Genomic DNA, 16709 nt, shown 5'->3' on the forward strand with positions numbered 1-16709 from the left:
TGGACCTCAAATGCCTCCGTCGTTCCATGGGACCAGCGAATTGTTTATTCGCACAAGATCCAGACCCGAATGGGGATGCTCCCCACGGTAACACTGCCCTTCTGCATAGACATGCTATTTCTGTTTACACTCAAATCCCCTCGCAAATGCAAGATGAAGATGGAAAGAACGCTTTATCAATAATTCTGGAGCTTAGAAGAGCTAGTGCTCAAAAAAATCGAAGTGCCCTGGGGTGACTGAAGACTGTTATGCGCGAACTTTACTGCAACAGAACATGGCAACGCACATGTGGTCTTAGACATGGAATACCTTCAGATACAAAGAAGCGAAGTGGTTGGGGAGGAAATCGATATCTCTAGTATGGCGCAAATTGAAATATTCCTGCGTCCGAGGAAGCCAAATGGATGTTCTGAAGAGGAGAGCTTTGTTGCGCTGGCGGGACGGTAAAAGATATCATTGTAAGCCTCGATTAGAACAGTAACAACATTCTTGTTTTTCCACCTACAACCGCTCATGCACGCCGTGGTAGGGAACGAACGGGTATGAGGGTATCGATCAAAGTCCTGGTGATTAATTCGTAGTGGTAAAAGATACTCTGCACCCAGGGAAACATATATCAGGCTCTGAGGAACCAATTTCAGCAACCGAACAATTTACCTAACAGAAAAAAAGATAAGACTCAAGTCGATGACCAACCACAGTGAGCTGAGACACTATGCAATAGTGGAAGAGTTCGACTGGCCGAAAAACTGCATAACCTGACTGGCGACCAAAACTGATAGTTGGAACTTCATGAGAGTACCTGCGGTACCTCGCACTATCTCCTGTTACAATATAAAGATATCATGAGTATCTTAAATAACTTTGAAAGTGCTCATGTGAAAAAGGGAAATTTACGTTCATTAACAACTTGTTCGTTTCCGAAGCAGTTTCTCTTTCACACTTGTATTCCATATCATTCTCCATAACTTTATCCCAAGGCCCTCCCCAGCAATGCTACGACGTGTCCCAGACGACATCAAGTCTATCTCTCTGTCAACACAGTCAACTTGAAGGGTGACTCACTGAACAATCTTCCCCAACAAAAGTGACGTATTTGTTCAACGCATTAACAGCGGTGTGGTAGTTGCTTCGTTCTTTTGTGTGGTTCCACGTTGAAGGGCTACATGGCACATGTAATACCCCAACCACACTTGACGCGGATGCGTGATGGTGAATCCGAGTTGACTTCACATTGACTGAGGAGTGGTTGAACCTTGGGTCACGTGGTAGATCACAGAGGATCCGGGCCGCATGGAGTACCCAGTAAGCTGATGTTCTCAACGTCACACGCAAGATCTTCAAGTTGCCATTATTATAAAGGCTAGCACTCCTAGTCATGGCTCTCACCTCGTCGTTGCTGGCGTCGACGACTCCAAGTGTCATCGCACCAGCAGACATTACCATCGGCCATGTGTAAGCTTCTATCTTTCGTGGTTGCTCGTCACTAAAACGTTCCGTAGGCAACTTCGAGATTTAATCATATGTCCACGCGAGGCTGGGATCGTCAATTACGTTCATAACAAGTCGATTATCGAGCATGACCTTCATGCTCCAGACTTGGTGCGTTTTCATTATCCTTGTCTTTATGTGATGTAAGGGTCGCAGGACGATTCTCATTTATGACTCCTAGGCACCAAGACTTGTAGCCGATCTCACATTCATCCCAAACACACTTTCTTCTTTGACCCTTTCTGACTCCCCGCACACACTCATCGCAGCAGGTGGCCAGGACACCGAGATTCACCTCTCGCTTCACAGTCCATCGCGTACCCGTGCGCTCTGGCAGTTCTCCCGCAAGCTCAGTGGAAGCATCAACAATTCCGTCCTCCTTTCACGCGCATTCGACAGTTCTAATGATCCACGACTTGTTGTGAGTAATAATGACTGGACAGTTCGCCTCTACGACGTGCCCCTCCGAGCCCGTTGGGCACAGGACCTCAGATGCTGTGGGACCCTCAGGCTCAAGGAGCCTGTGAATCATTGTACGTTATCATCCCACGTGTGAGTAAATAACTCAACCCTGTGGATATGTATAGCCTCCATATCGCCCGACGGCCGCACCTTACTCTCAGTCGGAGACTCTCCTCGGATCTACCTTCACTCTCTTTCAGGCAGCGCTCGGCTTTCCTTCAATCGCGTCACAACATTGCAGATCCCGTCCGCCATCTCCATCCATCCCAACTCTCTCGTAGCGTCCTTTAGCACCGCATGGAGCGCCGACGGACTTAAGTTCGCTGTTGCTTGTCAAGAAGGAGTTGTCGCAATCTGGGACGTGCGAAGCACAAAGCCGCTAAAGGTGCTGCATACGGGTCGTGAGAGGGGCGGTGGTGACAACGGGTGGATGAGTGATGACCCATGGGACTGGGCACGGAGAACCTCACGTGCCCCAGGATGGGGTGCGCGGAGCGTCAAGTTCGGAAGTGGCGGAGTTGGCGCGCGGGCAGGCCACGAGGTAATGACGTATACTGAGGTGTGTCCGCAGTATCTTCGTTTTATACTCAGGTTGATCATGGTAATTTCTCAGCACACCAATCTCCTGCACGTCCTCGACGCTCGAACATTCGAAACGGAAGAAATCATCCGCGTGCCTAACATCTCTTGCAGCAAAACTCCTCCTGCTCATACACGCACCCTTCCACTACTTAGGCATTCAGGAGGGCGACTGAGTGCACGTGCCGCACGCCGCGACGACAGCGCTGTCGTCGTACCTCCGCACGGTGTACTGCCCCGGACGACGTCATGGACGAGCGCACCGCCCTCGAGAATGTCAGATCGAACAGGTGGCAGTGATGAGGGCGATACGATGGACCTCGATGAGCTCGAGGTGGACTGCTTGTCACGTGGAGGCTCGCCACCTCCAATGAACTTGCACCGCACCCCAAGTCCATATCGGCCCATCAGCCCATCGCCTCTTTCTTCCCAAACATACCGTCCCGCAAGTCCGCCGTATCGCCCCTCAAGCCCTCCGTACGGCCCCACAACCATAACACCCGTATTTCACCCCTACCTGCCAGTGCGTCCGCGGCGAACACATGGGGAGGAAGGAGAAGTCGAATGTGCAGGAACGGTGGCAGAACATGAAGATGCGGATATCGCAGGGACGTGCTTCGATCCAACAGGAGGTTTCCTGTACGTGGCGACGACGGCTGGTGTTGCTGAGTGGGCCGTACGTGGTTCGGAAAAACGCTGGTGGGGAAGTGGACAGTGGGCTTAGGGTCCCGTTCGTGCTTCCCTTCACATGTTTCAATGCACGCGTATGTCTTTTCAGGATTTTGGGACGTGTTACAAATACTTCTCTGCGGATCTGGTCATATGTACTCTTGTGCTCCAGTGGTTTGATCTACTACTCTGTTTCGGATTATTACTAGGGTCATATTGCTGTCTTCCTATCCCTTCTTTGTTGTCGTCTTTTCATGTGCACCTACTCACATTGTGCTTTCTCGTGTCTGATCGTACTCATCTCATGTACTGTACATACTAGTTGCATTTCTATATTCCGTTTCTGATGTTTGTATATATACGTACACACTCACGAACTTGATACCAAACACGCTAGTGAATTTATGATGTATCCATTTCTGTTGTACATCACTCTTTCATTGTATTATTGGGGCTATCCTTTGGTAGAATTTCTGCCAAGGAATAAGAGTTTTGACGCTTTGTCCCGGAAGGGGATGTGGCATAGCCAGCATGCTTCGCCCACACTTTCCAACCTCAACTGACTCGGATCATGTACTTGTACTCAATCGAAACCCCAAATATTATCATCGACGCTCTCTCAGCTCATGAGAGTATCCCAAGTAACCAATGATATGGCATTTGATTACTCCCATGCAAAATTATCGCAGATTGCCAGTGCTTTAATTGGCTATCGCGGCGCGTGCCGCGGCCGCGCTCACTGGCTACCAAGAGCTAAGCGCTAAGCCATGGCAAGCATGGATTGTGCTGATCCCGATCCACTAGGTATTGCGAATATACCTGAGTACTTACTACGTGATATAAACATGCATGACAACCTTTTACGAGGAATGGAGTTAGACTAGTCGGGCGATCCTCACTCCGTGATGCAGACCAGATCTCGAACGGATCAAACTGCCACTTCGATACCAATTGCAGAAGTTTGTACGTCTTATCTGGTTATGACATTGGCTGGATCGCACATCTCAGTCTTTTGATCTAGTAGCCGTTGAATCATTCCAACATGCGGGTGTCCGTAGTACGTCACATTATCTCCATCGATTATAAGTCTCGCTGGGTGGGTGAACAGATATAGCCAGTTCGAAGATATTTAGGGGCCCCGGCCCCAACGTGCCACTGAAGCTTCACGAATTGGTAAAAGTGGCATGACAGATGTACGACATGTACGTAGCAACTATCTCCAAGCACCTTTGAGTTCTCCGCTTGCCAAGGACGACCAGAGGACCAAGATAGGGCGTACTTCTGCAACCAAGCTTAGCTAGATCACTTGCGGCGCGTGATGATGATGATGATGATGATGTGGTAGGTAGCTGTTTCCTCGACAACCTTACGACCTGGAGAGTCCAGATTGATTTGCAAATCGCCAGAATCCCGCGGACTTTTCGCTTGACAAAACGTAGATTTCCGCGTACATATTCGCATGCAATTACCGTTGGGTGTGGTTGATAGTAGCGCTGAAGATCTCACGACGGCGATGTCTGAACGTCAGAATATTAGGATGCGCGAGCGATTCGTCTATAGCGAACGTTGAACGACGAATTTCTAGCTCTAGAAGGTCGAACTGCGGTCATCGTCTTCCTAGAACTGAAGCTCCTCGGCCGACCGAGACGCGCGCTTGAGCGACCTGACCTAGGATTGGACCGGCTGGACCTTCCACATTCAAGCGATATATATCTCATCGCTTGGTACTGCCTGGACTGCCTCCATTATCCGAGAACACACGTAACATTGGACCCACAGAGTTCATCAGCTCCAGGTAATCCGATTGACACAAAAAGTCAAGTAATTTCCCGTTGTATAGCAGTACTGCTCGAGGGCGGTACATGGAAGTATTAATTTAGATTCTGGAATCCACGGGCAAAATGTTGACACATACCGCCACGTGTACCCTTCTTAGAGTTCAGAAGTTGCAGAACAATTGTAGAAACTCGTGAACGCATGTCCGAGTCACCCGTATTATGTCGACACGGGAGATAAGGTCAATGGGGTAACGACGGCGATGGCTATGGAGCGCAGATCGGATGGCTGAACTGTATACCAAGGCTCAGCACTCAGCGCTGAGCGCTGAGCAGCCCTAAGCTGACTGACATTAAAAACTGACCCAGGGCACAAGGTTGAAGTTGTCAAGGGCCAAGGCATTATTGCAGTGGCATTGTTCCAATGACAGCTTAGTAAGCGAATGAAGTTCCACCAATCAATTAATTAGTCAGGTTCCTCAGCCAAGTTCTTCATCATGAGCACCGACGAAACGTCAACCGTAGTGGTAAAAACAAAGCCAGTAAAAAAGCTCAAGCCTGCGCGCAAGCAAGTAAAAGCGGGAGATGTAGAAAGAAAGGAGACGCCTCAGACGGGGAAAGAATATAGTAAGTGTCAATGATGTTGTCAATGAGGACTCTTCACGAGCGTAATTGCAGATATCTGGTACAACAAGTGGGCTGGAGGCGACCGGGAAGATAACTACTCCAAGTGAGTTTAATGCGTATCTATCTCTTATTTCAAGATCTGACTCTGCTGTAGCAAAGTAAAATCGCAAACTCGGTGCAATATCAAGAAGGACTCAGGCCTGACTCGAGCGAACACGACTGGTATTCGCTATTGTTGTCTGTTCTATGCGCGTGGGTGCTGTCCGTATGGGTGGGAGTGCGACTACCTTCACACTCTTCCTGACCCTGATAACGCATTACCTGATTCGAGTAAAGATTGTTTCGCTCGAGACAAATTCTCGGATTACAGAGATGACATGGGTGGTGTCGGTAGTTTCAACCGACAAAATCGAACACTATACGTCGGTCGAATCAAGGAGACCGGCCCAGGCCCAGAGACAGAAGAAATTGTCATCAGGCATTTCAAAGAATGGGGTGAAATTGAACGCAGTAAGTTATTGAAAGTTTCTGTAGAAACGGCATCTGAAACACGTCCCTACAGTCCGCGTGCTACAGTATCGTAGCGTTGCGTTCGTAACTTATGTCTCGGAGTTCGGTGCGCAGTTTGCCAAAGAGGCCATGGCGTGTCAATCCCTTGACAATGATGAAATCTTGAACGTTCGATGGGCCACCGAGGATCCCAATCCGGTACAGAAGGTGGCTGAAAAGCGGCGATTGGAGGAGATCGGGCAGGAAGCTATCAAGGCGCGGATGGACCCTCGTATTGTTGATGCCATGCGGGCTGTCCGTGCATTAGAGGATGGGGATATGCTGGATGACGAAGGAGAAGTGGTAGAAGACCCGGAATCTGGCGACCCAGAAGCAAAGCGGCGGCGAATTGAGCTACCACCGCCACAAGAAGCGGCATCAGAGCCACAACCTCAGCCCCTTGGTCTGCTGTCAGCCGACACAATGGAAGGTCTCAAATACTTTGCCGAAATAAGGAAGCGGAACGGCGTCTCGCTATCTGTTGTACATCCAAAGACAATACCTCCGAAACCATTGACTTCAGGGCTGGGAGTGGCGGACTACGGGAGTGACGAAGATTGAGGTCTGTTCAGTTCCATTTGCACCAATCGGTAACTAGTCTGATATCCGACCTGGCCAACAGCCCTTAATCTGGTTATTTCCACAAGCTAGAACCGCCTCCTGCTGCCAGCCGATAACCTTCGAACGTGATGAGCGCTCCGACTACCCATGACGACTCGTTTCGGCATAACTTCGTAACTACTATCATTGGAAAAAGCGCCTTCCTTTGCTCCATTAGCTGGCACTCTAGAAAATGTAAAAACGTTGCGCAAACATAATGAAAGCCCATATACTATCGACCTCCATTCCGATTATTTGTCACGATTGGTACATAGACTAGTTATTTCGATCGTTGCCGATCATTTGAGATGAACTCATTCGCCACTCTTGGCAAAAACAGATCCGGGCCTGGCAACATGTGCCTCCTCTCGCGCCCACATTCAGGTACCTTGGCCAGGTTGATAACTTCCAAAACTCCATAAACGGAACTATGAGGATCAAAATATACCCCAAACCTCAAGGCAATTGGCCACCTTACGTCTGTCACCGAAGCTCTGCAAAGTCTATTCCCATGAATGCCAGAGCCCACATCTCAGGCCATGTGCCCCGGATCTATATTTCACCAATCTCCACATTATGCCAGTGCATCGGAGAGCTTCGGAAATGAGAGATTATGGCCGTACTAATGTGGGTGAAACGTCATCTGGGTTCATGAACGTCAGTAACCACCTGGGGTTGGTGACCAGAAGCGACCAAGAATGGAACAGAAGAACTCAATCAGCCATTTGCATGAACATTAAGTGGTCGGCGAGTGAGTCGAGTCGCGTCCGACTCCGATTGCAAACCGACAAGGAGGTGCAGGTGGAGGGACTCAGATGAGTCCGATTGCGGCAATATTCCCCGGCATGTCAAACCAAGCAGCTGGGGAGACAAATAGTACGTGCTTGTTAGTTCAATGAGAACGGGCCTAACTGCAAGTGAAACGGGGATCTGCGTGATGGGATTATTCACCACCAACGATTCATCTTGAGGCAAGCCTCGGTCAACTATGAGTATTCCGTTGCGGGGGAAGCCGCTGTGGCAAGATCAGGCAAAACGTAATAACTCATATTATAAGACAAAAACTCCCCTTCTAAGGCTATTGCAATGGAAGTATACTCCAGGGAAATAAGCTGTGAAATCCCGTTGGCAAGCCGCAAGCGTGACGTGCTAGAAGAAATTTGAATCGTGAAACAGAGATAGACGCTGTGCTTACATACCTGTGCATGCAGCCCTGAGGGGCATGTGAAGAGTGCAGCGCCACGTACACGTTGTAAAGTGGCGGTGATTATGCGATTACTTTAGCATGGTTTGGCGTTGGTTTGGCGGGTGATTGGCCGCTCGAGCTCAAGGCCAAACGAAGAATCATTGTAAAGCAAATCATAAGTGGGCCCTGGACCGTCCTGCCTCCGTCTGATTTGCCACCTTTGTAATATTACTAGAAATAAATCTGGAGGCTGTGAGTAGTATGGCATACCCAAAATATTGTTTTTTCCACCATCATCGGACAGAAGGCGCCTGATATCATGATGGCGCGGGCCATGCTGCGGCAATGCAAAGCGATGCATGCTAGTAATACCACGAGAGTTAATAATCCGATAAATTGTGCTTATACAAGGTGTCCGTCGTTACTATCGATGCGGCTTGAGTGTCATGATCTTGAAATGTGGCAGGTGAAGATCATTATCTGGACTAGCGAGTGGTTGGCCTATGTGAAATTGTGGATGAATATAGTGGCGGTGCTGCCATTTCCTCACTCAAACTCCCAACCATCTACTCTGGATTTCTCTTCAGAAAGCACAGCGTTTTGGCTGGTTGGCTGGCTCATGACATGTTCGAGAGTCTCATGGCTATCCAAAAGAAATTCTATGCAGATATTCAAAGCGCTTTCCCCTCATTTCTCCCACTTAGCAGTGATAATTGAGTCCGGATAACTTGTGGGTTACAAGCAGGTTACAAGTGCCATGGCACGATAGAAGTCAAGTTTGCCATGTTCCGAATTGCACGACTGCGCTGAGTATTTCGGCACCTAGATGGAAGGCCAGATCTGTCAGATCTCCACCACATCTTGCCAGAACCTTGTGGAGACAGGCGTTTTTGGGCGTCTCCCCAAAAGAAGTTGCCGAGGTTTGTGATACCGTATAGTTGCCTCGGCGCTGGCTTAAATAGGATCATTTGTAGGAGGCTGGACCTCTATTTAATCGCGAGTCATCTTGTTCCGTGGTCTGTTATCCGCTCACCACTACAATGTCTTTTACCAACAACGGTCCCTCTCGTCGTGTGCAGGTGACATCGCTCCCTCACATTCATATAGAGTCACCTTCTGGATCTGAACAAATCAGACGCGCTCCCGCACAGTACGTTTGTTTTCGTACTTTCTATCGTTGACTCTCAACTCATACATCAGCTCGCATAGGCTCGATACTGACTCCTTTCCATTTACCATGTACAACAATGATCTGCCATTTACGTCTTCTTCTACACTTTTTCAAGAAGGATGTAAGTCGATGCACGTCGTGCTGTATGCTCGAGCTGAATAAATTCCCAGCTGAATCCTACAATCATCAATTCTCGCAATTGGATGATATAAGCCCTGATGATTTCCTGCAACTTCTCAACGAACCTCAGCAGCCGCAAGACATGTATTGCATTGAGCAATACATGTCTGGTCCTGATTTGTTTCCGCCGTCTCATGATACCTTCCAGGTCATTCCACCTTCCCCACCACCACAGACGATGTTACAGAGTACAACTGACAACATGCGCCTTATACCCATATATACCCCATCGCCCACCTCATCCTACAACACACTCTCCCCCAGCCCCAGTCACGAGTCGCCTTCGTCTCCATGGTCCGAAATTACCACCCCTTCTTCTGAGGGTAGCGTGTCCCCTATGATCCCCCATTTAAGTCTTTCGCGTCGGGGGAGCTCAGCTTCTCTCCGACACCACCATTCCCCAAGTGATTCCACATTTTATCTTCAACCCCCGGCCGTCGGCAGTAGGCATGTTCGCTCGCATTCAGAGTCAAGCATGACTCGTCCCGTCGCGAGTCAAGCCATGCTTGATGCCAACCAACGACGTCGGCGCCACGAAGCTACACATAGATGCGATGAATGTGGGCAAACCTTCACAGCTGTGTTTAGCTTAAAGCGTAAGTTCTATATGTCAAACCACCTCTTTCTACGGTGTCACTGAGATAAATGCAATAGGTCATATGCAATCTCATTCTGGTGTCCGACCATTTGTCTGCGGCGTTCCTGGCTGTAGTCAGGCGTTCTTCAATCAGAGCGACTGCAAACGCCACGAACGGAGCAGGAAGCGTCACAAGGGTCTTCCTTTTTCTGACTCACTTTAAACTTGGCGTTATGCTGCAACTTTTTCACTCGGGTCTGCCAAACACCCCGGTCGTTGTACACGTCACGTCGGAACTGGACACTCCTTTGTGCGCATTCGCGTCTTGGGCATGCAGGAACGATGGATACACCTCCATATTATCCTTGCTTCATTCCCCGCCATGCCAATCTTCAAGTTCGACACCCTCGATGTCTCATTTCATTTCGACTATAGATACCATTGGCCTTACATACCCTAATTTTTTGTGCCGTTCTCCCTATCCATACAATAAATTTCTTTGCCTTTTCAGTCCTCTCACTGCTCATTGTTGCCAATAATTATTGTATCATTCTTGCTATGTATCTGGATCCTGAGTTGCTATGCGTTGTCAACTGGCCTTGTCGACGGCAATCTCCTTATTCTCCTTGTCCTCCTTGTTGTACTACATCTCACTATGTAGCCTCCGGTGATAATCTAAGATCGTTTAGTTGTGCCCGCAATCGGCCATGGCACCGCCGAATCTACCCTAGCTGATTGCAACATTACTTCCCGCACATACCACGAAACCAGTAGAACAATTGGTTTTATGAATGAATTTCGTAATTAGAAAGTCAGAAGAACAAACCAACTAATATGACCTCACAGTACTACATAGCGACATTTCGGGATTGATAAACACACAGTGTACAGCACCGAGGAGCTCGACACATGGTTATCACAAAGTTTTTGCCGAGTTTGAATATAATTTGATCCCTGCAACTGGTATTTATGATCAGTTGACATTTATATCATGGGTACGTACGCACACTTGGTGACCAACTTTCCCGCGGACGCCCGTCAGGTAAGTCATATCATTGTTCTTGCGCTGAAACCTAGATCAGACTTAATAGCGGACTCAATAACGCGGTAGCGCATGGGGGATGCTATTGCGATCAAGCCAAGCTCGAGCTAAAGATCTATTTCATCACTGGTAACTTTGTCGACAATGATGGCATACATGCATGTCTGCTGCGCGCTCGTCTCCCTCCGCGGAGCGCCCCACGTACACACGCCTATATGCAGCCACTTGTCGATCAAGTAGATCGTTTCTTTCAGGCCATAGCAGATCAACAGATGGCGTCCTTGCGCTCATGATCCGGTTCGACATCTCAAAGTTGACTTATCTGTGACACAGTCCATTAGCTTCCGCGGTCCCGTCCCACGTGTAACGTATGATAGGCGACCTTGGCAACCACAATTTTGCGCTACCGCAGCTGAAGCTCGTTGAATCCTGAAAAAGGAAGGGTTTATTGTGTGATCCATGACATCGCTATAATTGAAAACATCAGACTTGGCAGATCTGATAGCGTGTACGTGCGGCATCTGGGCCCATGATTGAGTGGCCAAGAACCTTGAATAACTAGAAAGTTTGCCCCATGTAGGGGTATAAAAAAGTCTGGTGACGAGAGTATTGTGCTGTGGTGTGTCACGTTTAGTTAGCGTCGACCGTACTTGTCATAGTGCATTCATATCAGCATTAATGATAAGAGACGCCGCCACACACCAAGAAAGTTGACGTTTGTTAAGTCCACGGAAATCAGGGAACAATTGTAGCCGCTGCTGAATTGTAAATAAGATGATATTCCCTTTGCGCACTAAAAATATATGTCGTGATGATCCGTCTGGGAGATGTGTTGCCCACTGACGGTAGAAGAGTGCTATCCATCTTGCAAGGCACATGAAATCCAAGCGTGAGGAAATTTCACGAGATAAAATTCACAGATATCATATACACTTTTCAAAACGACAAGCTTTCAATTTACATGGCTATATAGCCATATTTCCTCGCACCAGACTAAGCAGTGCCTTTCGCGTAAGTGCCGGCCAGACATGACGTATTGGAAGACTCACAGAAACCAGAACGATGTTATCTTCACCGATCATAGCCGCCTCCCAGTCGCAAGGTGAATCACTCGACATCACTTCAACAGTCGCAACACGGCCAGGAAGATACGTGGTGACTTCTTCAACAAATGCAGAACACCGCGAATTCAGTGGCTGGGGCATTCCTAAGCGCCTCCACAGAAGTTTTGGTTCCGTTGTTTGTTCATTTTGAACGTCCCTCCTCGCTGCATATGTGTTGAAATCATACACTCTTGCGGTATTTCCTTTTTTCCATGGCAGAAGTTGAATGAACTTCATGCCGTAGACGTAGCAAACCCAGCTATCGGACGGGCTGCGAAGGAGCATATAAGAACCATTTGGGCCCCACTGCGTCCATGGGACAATGCGTTTTTGTGTATTACGAGACAATTCAACCTGAGCCATGATGGTGGACAAGGCGACGATTAGCACAGTACACTCTTCGTTGGAATTGCCTGCGGGGGAGACCCGCATGGTGATGGTGAAGATGCGGTCACTGCGAGCGGAAAAAAAAGGAGTTTGGACAGTTTGAGGCGGGGACCATCCTGGAGTCGGATCAGATCGAATCAACATATCAAGAACGTCGGCCTTCATCTTTGGATACTCCAGGCCGCAAATGTAGCTGACATCCTTATATTCCTCTGTCTCTTCCCTGAAACTGTCGATACTGAGGATGTCCAAACGAGGCATTTCGTCACTCTCCGCGGCGACGACGCCAACCAAAAGTAAGTCTTCTGTGACGAAAGAAAAAGATTGAAGGTCTGTGTCTTGAATGAACTTCGAACAGCTCTCAATAATCAACCTGCAGCAGCACGCGTGGAAGACGTACGAGCTTCTGCTGACCCGATTTCCAGTCCCAGACAACTAGCCGAGAGTTGGAATCATCTCCATGTTCTTGATACAGTATTGCAATCCGGGAACCGCAAACTTGGATAAGGAAGGTGAGCTCCTCATGCATGTCTGATAGCAGGTGCGTCACGAAGGACATAGTGGCCATTGGATGATGCTCGCCGGTCATTAAGGTTCTTAGGTGTACGTTGCATGTCTGGTTCGGGCTGTGCCATTCAGTATCAGACGTGCCTCTCAAAAACAGACGCATCAAAACGTACATGGCACCTACAATTTCCAAAGCGACAATCAAGTCCTGAGATGTATCGATGGTAAAATCTCGTATCTCAAATCCAAAATCATTGATAGTCCATTCCCGCTCGGGAATGTCCTTAAATTTGCAGGGAAGTTGCGTGCAAACAAGCCCTAACCGTGACCGCATGGCCTGACACAATACTCCCCCGGACAGTTCCCAAGAAAGACCACCCTGCATACTTATGATTTGGGAGTCTGGAAAAGCTAAGTTGTTCCAAGCCTGTTGGTATTGTCGGCAGGCACGAAGGCGGCCAGCAGTATCAAGATTACAGTGGCGTCCATTCTCGAACCGTCCGAAAAACAACTCGACTTTGTAGAGAAGTTGTGCGTTGGTGGTGATGACTGAACGAAATAATTGGCATACCTGGAATTCAGCGTGAGTAGCGGTTTGAGTGGTATACAATATGAGCATATACGGTACATACTTGTTTGCATCTCAGAAGAGATACTATATCGAGTTCATCGAAAACTATAGCGATCAACTCGTTCGGGAGACTGAATGCTGCCTCGACGTTTCCCTGCTGGTCGGTGTCCATGACCTAGGTTGAGTTAACTCTTTGCCACTGAGGTGGAGTTGGTAGCACTATGTAATTGACAATTTGAACGAGAATTTTTGTGTGAGGCGGTTCTTGAATGGGCGAAGAAACAAAACATTTGTGCCACTCACCGCTGACCAGTACCAAACTATGTTGGAAAAATCACCTTGTCGAGTCGCAAATAATGTTGGGATCAGTTTGATGATGGATCTCACTCAAAAAACACAACTCGAACACAGCTATGACATAATCAGATGAACCTTCTCACTCCCTAATGTTGCAGACGAGTCCACCAAGGCACTCCCTCGTCCTTTTTACAGACCACGTCGACCTATGGGCCTGGAGGATTGCGATCGATGGGGTGGTGGTGATGTTGAAGCCCGATGAAAGCAGTGAGGTACTAGGACCGATGCCACAGATGCTTGGACTAGGTACGAGCGCAATGAGTCGTTGTTTCGGACGAGTCTTTGGTCTCAAATCAATATGTTCGTATCTACTGCTTTAGCCGTACTTCCTTCGTCGTCTCAGCATCTCAGTCATCTTCCAGATACTGAGATGCGAGCATTACATTTCCGTTCCTTTGGATAACGAACCAATATAGGACTATACATTCTCGTTCTAACTCTTTCTCCCCCTCGCGTGTGCTTGCCTGTTACAACTTTAGGCACGTATTCTGAGTCCCCCATCAGCTCTCCTCAAATCCACCGACCATCCTTTCGTCTCATCCACAGTCGCCTTTAAATTATCAATCCTAAGATTCAGCATCTCAAGAGCATCCAAACCCATAGGCAACCGCTTCGGTATCTTTCCTCCCTGTACGACCTCATACACAGTCTGCGTTAACTTGTCTGCGTCTCCTTCCATAACCGCACCCTCTAACATCTGACGCAGCACGGAAGCAGGAAAGGACTCGTCGGCGTATGCTGGATGCTGCGCCAACACCGTTGCCGCTCCGTTTCCGTTTGTGTTGAATACCCCGGGTTCAATGATGCAGATCTGTTTTCTTGTTGTGAGTAAAACTTTATTGGTGGAAAGAACAACGTGCATTTATGTTCCAGGAAGCCGGCAGCTCTTTTGCAAGACCATCTGAGAATCCCTCCAGCGCTATGCATCACATCAATCATCAGCACTTTCCACTTCTCACATCAAGATTCCTACCATATTTGCTGCAAACCCATCAGGATTCAGCATCATCTCAAAGAACACCAAATGCAAACTGCACTCACGATGCAGCATAATAACTCATCCCAGGAAGCGCATGAAATCCAGCAACCGAACTAACTTGAAGGATTATCCCCCCCTTGCCCACTTCGTTCACTTCCCTAAAAAACTTCACAGCAGCGCGACTAACATTCGTCGCGCCCCAAAAATTGGTCTCGAAAAGCTCACGCGCTTTATCATCCGGCGTGCCCTCGATTTCGCTGATAAGTGCATATCCGGCATTGTTAAACACTACGTCCAGCCTTCCGAACGCTGAACGCGTGCGCGCGAATGCTTCGTCGATATCTTCTTGCCTCGTGACATCGACTTTGAGTACGAGGAGCTTGTCTGCTGAGTATTGAGCTTCGAGGTCGGATAGGACTTGTGGTTTGCGGAGGGTCGCTACTACGATGTCGCCTTTGCTGAGTGCGTACTCCGTCATAGATCTTCCGAATCCCGAGGACGACCCCGTTACTGTGTGTGGTGCGTAGTATCAGTAAAATTGCTAGTGAGTAGAAGAAACACTTACTGAACCAGACTTTGGGAGAGGCCATTGTAGCTACTTGACGATGTAATGATCCCCTGCCCTGGCTATGGCTTTTATGCCGTCCCGTCGTCCAACATGAGTCAAATCCATTTTTAGGGCATCATGAAAATACTGCGCCAGTGCTGCGACTGCTGCGGTGTTCTCAAATGGTGCCGGTGAGTGCGTATCAACTACACTTACTACTGCTTGTCTTACAAACGAGCCACATATTCGAGCGTGCTCCGATTCCTTATATGTATATCCACGCTCCCAGAGTCACGGTCAGGCGGCGCTTTTGTGCCATCCTATCATTCACCAGGAAGCCCATCAATCAAACACATTTTTATGATCCGTCCATTAATGCGTCCGACAGATCTCTTTGCACAGGAATGTACGTCATTTCGGCACTTTCAAAGAACTTCATATATCCAATACTTGGCGATCACCATCTACCCGACTCATTACTTACTGTACTCCGCAAGTCTCGGGATATACATGACTAGCAACGCTTTTCGGTCCCGGTTCCTGGTGATTATCTGACCACTTCGACTCACATCAGCCAGATGGACTGCTGATTTCCCCTCACCTCGCGGGAAAACCCGGCATTTATATCGTCCAGCAGGAAAACAATAACGTCGGAGATCCATTGTCTAAATTCCACACTTGCGTAGGCTCTGCTTGTGTCACAGACGAAGCTAGCTCTGTAAGTAGGTGAGCGGGTCACAGACTGGATTATTAAGGAAAAGACTGACGTAATGGTACAGGGTGATTCAAATCATTTGATGCAGGAGCGGAGCAGAGGTGCTCGATTAGGATTCAGTGACTCGGTACAAGATAACATTGGCAAGAACTTGGACAAGAAATCACTGTGGCAGCAGAGTATCCGACTTCATTGACGAGTACTCAGACCAAGTTGTTCCAGGGCCGACATTCTGTTTATGCAATGAAATCAGTACCCGCATGTATATTGCATATCCAGACGACCCACGCTATATCGAACTTGTCCCATATATTCCGCCAGGACTATTTTTCCAGGAGGTAGGATTGCATAACCCATTGACAGCGATTGAATATCTAAGGCTTTCGTTAATGTTGCAGACGCGTTCATCAAACTCCCTCATCCCCATTTACAGAAACTATGTCAACTCACGGGCCTAGAGGCTTGCGATCGAGGGGGGTGTTGAAGTCCGATGAAAGCAATGAAGCACCAGTGCTGACGTCACAGGTGTCGGACTAAGTAAGAGCACAATGAATCGTTATATCAGCCATGCCTTCGGTCTTAAATCAATATGTTCGTATCTCCTACTTTACTTGTACTTAAAAGAATGCCTTCGT

At 48.3% G+C, this 16709-nt stretch overlaps 5 protein-coding genes across 5 annotated transcripts; 3 read left to right on the forward strand and 2 right to left on the reverse strand.

The window, feature by feature from the left end:
• The first annotated feature begins 1274 nt into the window (after window positions 1-1274).
• F5147DRAFT_728076 (WD40-repeat-containing domain protein) lies at window positions 1275-3621 on the forward strand. The gene is made up of 5 exons (XM_041439301.1): window positions 1275-1455; window positions 1503-1602; window positions 1673-2024; window positions 2079-2512; window positions 2567-3621. Exons 1-5 carry the CDS (start codon window positions 1379-1381, stop codon window positions 3254-3256), a joined length of 1653 nt encoding a protein of 550 aa, XP_041285121.1. The 5' UTR covers window positions 1275-1378; the 3' UTR covers window positions 3257-3621.
• Window positions 3622-5469: 1848 nt separating this feature from the next.
• Window positions 5470-7071, forward strand: F5147DRAFT_728083 (uncharacterized protein). Its single transcript, XM_041439302.1, has 5 exons — window positions 5470-5603; window positions 5655-5706; window positions 5758-6113; window positions 6166-6714; window positions 6775-7071. Exons 1-4 carry the CDS (start codon window positions 5474-5476, stop codon window positions 6711-6713), a joined length of 1086 nt encoding a protein of 361 aa, XP_041285122.1. The 5' UTR covers window positions 5470-5473; the 3' UTR covers window position 6714; window positions 6775-7071.
• Window positions 7072-8822: 1751 nt separating this feature from the next.
• F5147DRAFT_68265 (uncharacterized protein) lies at window positions 8823-10257 on the forward strand. The gene is made up of 5 exons (XM_041436472.1): window positions 8823-8858; window positions 8913-9088; window positions 9139-9230; window positions 9280-9885; window positions 9944-10257. Exons 2-5 carry the CDS (start codon window positions 8979-8981, stop codon window positions 10087-10089), a joined length of 954 nt encoding a protein of 317 aa, XP_041285123.1. The 5' UTR covers window positions 8823-8858; window positions 8913-8978; the 3' UTR covers window positions 10090-10257.
• A 1528-nt stretch (window positions 10258-11785) lies between these two features.
• F5147DRAFT_728103 (uncharacterized protein) lies at window positions 11786-13859 on the reverse strand. The gene is made up of 5 exons (XM_041439303.1): window positions 13538-13859; window positions 13079-13476; window positions 12799-13024; window positions 11958-12746; window positions 11786-11901 (listed from the first exon to the last, which is right to left on the reverse strand). Exons 1-5 carry the CDS (start codon window positions 13646-13648, stop codon window positions 11866-11868), a joined length of 1560 nt encoding a protein of 519 aa, XP_041285124.1. The 5' UTR covers window positions 13649-13859; the 3' UTR covers window positions 11786-11865.
• Window positions 13860-14230: 371 nt separating this feature from the next.
• F5147DRAFT_68302 (uncharacterized protein) lies at window positions 14231-15588 on the reverse strand. Its single transcript, XM_041436510.1, has 5 exons — window positions 15378-15588; window positions 14875-15322; window positions 14807-14814; window positions 14694-14752; window positions 14231-14644 (listed from the first exon to the last, which is right to left on the reverse strand). The coding sequence occupies exons 1-5, from the start codon at window positions 15400-15402 to the stop codon at window positions 14309-14311; spliced, it is 876 nt and encodes a 291-aa protein (XP_041285125.1). The 5' UTR covers window positions 15403-15588; the 3' UTR covers window positions 14231-14308.
• Between the last annotated feature and the right edge of the window lie 1121 nt (window positions 15589-16709).

Source organism: Suillus discolor (assembly GCF_016758755.1).
Source record: "Suillus discolor strain FC423 chromosome Unknown F5147scaffold_135, whole genome shotgun sequence".
Lineage (NCBI taxonomy): Eukaryota > Fungi > Basidiomycota > Agaricomycetes > Boletales > Suillaceae > Suillus > Suillus discolor.

Excerpts from the sequence above, each read along its gene's own strand:
- F5147DRAFT_728076 (XM_041439301.1), top strand. The coding sequence starts at position 1,379 with ATGGCTCTCACCTCGTCGTTGCTGGCGTCGACGACTCCAAGTGTCATC. Across the intron at positions 1,603-1,672 it reads ACCTTCATGCTCCAGACTTG|GCACCAAGACTTGTAGCCGA; the intron begins GTGCGTTTTCAT and ends TATGACTCCTAG. Across the intron at positions 2,025-2,078 it reads CAAGGAGCCTGTGAATCATT|CCTCCATATCGCCCGACGGC; the intron begins GTACGTTATCAT and ends GGATATGTATAG.
- F5147DRAFT_728083 (XM_041439302.1), top strand. The coding sequence starts at position 5,474 with ATGAGCACCGACGAAACGTCAACCGTAGTGGTAAAAACAAAGCCAGTA. Across the intron at positions 5,707-5,757 it reads CGGGAAGATAACTACTCCAA|CAAAGTAAAATCGCAAACTC; the intron begins GTGAGTTTAATG and ends ACTCTGCTGTAG. Across the intron at positions 6,114-6,165 it reads ATGGGGTGAAATTGAACGCA|TCCGCGTGCTACAGTATCGT; the intron begins GTAAGTTATTGA and ends ACGTCCCTACAG.
- F5147DRAFT_68265 (XM_041436472.1), top strand. The coding sequence starts at position 8,979 with ATGTCTTTTACCAACAACGGTCCCTCTCGTCGTGTGCAGGTGACATCG. Across the intron at positions 9,089-9,138 it reads ATCAGACGCGCTCCCGCACA|CTCGCATAGGCTCGATACTG; the intron begins GTACGTTTGTTT and ends CTCATACATCAG. Across the intron at positions 9,886-9,943 it reads AGCTGTGTTTAGCTTAAAGC|GTCATATGCAATCTCATTCT; the intron begins GTAAGTTCTATA and ends TAAATGCAATAG.
- F5147DRAFT_728103 (XM_041439303.1), bottom strand. The coding sequence starts at position 13,648 with ATGGACACCGACCAGCAGGGAAACGTCGAGGCAGCATTCAGTCTCCCG. Across the intron at positions 13,025-13,078 it reads TTGGAAATTGTAGGTGCCAT|CCCGAACCAGACATGCAACG; the intron begins GTACGTTTTGAT and ends TGAATGGCACAG. Across the intron at positions 12,747-12,798 it reads AATCGGGTCAGCAGAAGCTC|TTCATTCAAGACACAGACCT; the intron begins GTACGTCTTCCA and ends AGCTGTTCGAAG.
- F5147DRAFT_68302 (XM_041436510.1), bottom strand. The coding sequence starts at position 15,402 with ATGGCCTCTCCCAAAGTCTGGTTCA. Across the intron at positions 15,323-15,377 it reads CTCTCCCAAAGTCTGGTTCA|TAACGGGGTCGTCCTCGGGA; the intron begins GTAAGTGTTTCT and ends CACCACACACAG. Across the intron at positions 14,645-14,693 it reads CGGCTTCCTGGAACATAAAT|ATCTGCATCATTGAACCCGG; the intron begins GCACGTTGTTCT and ends ACAAGAAAACAG.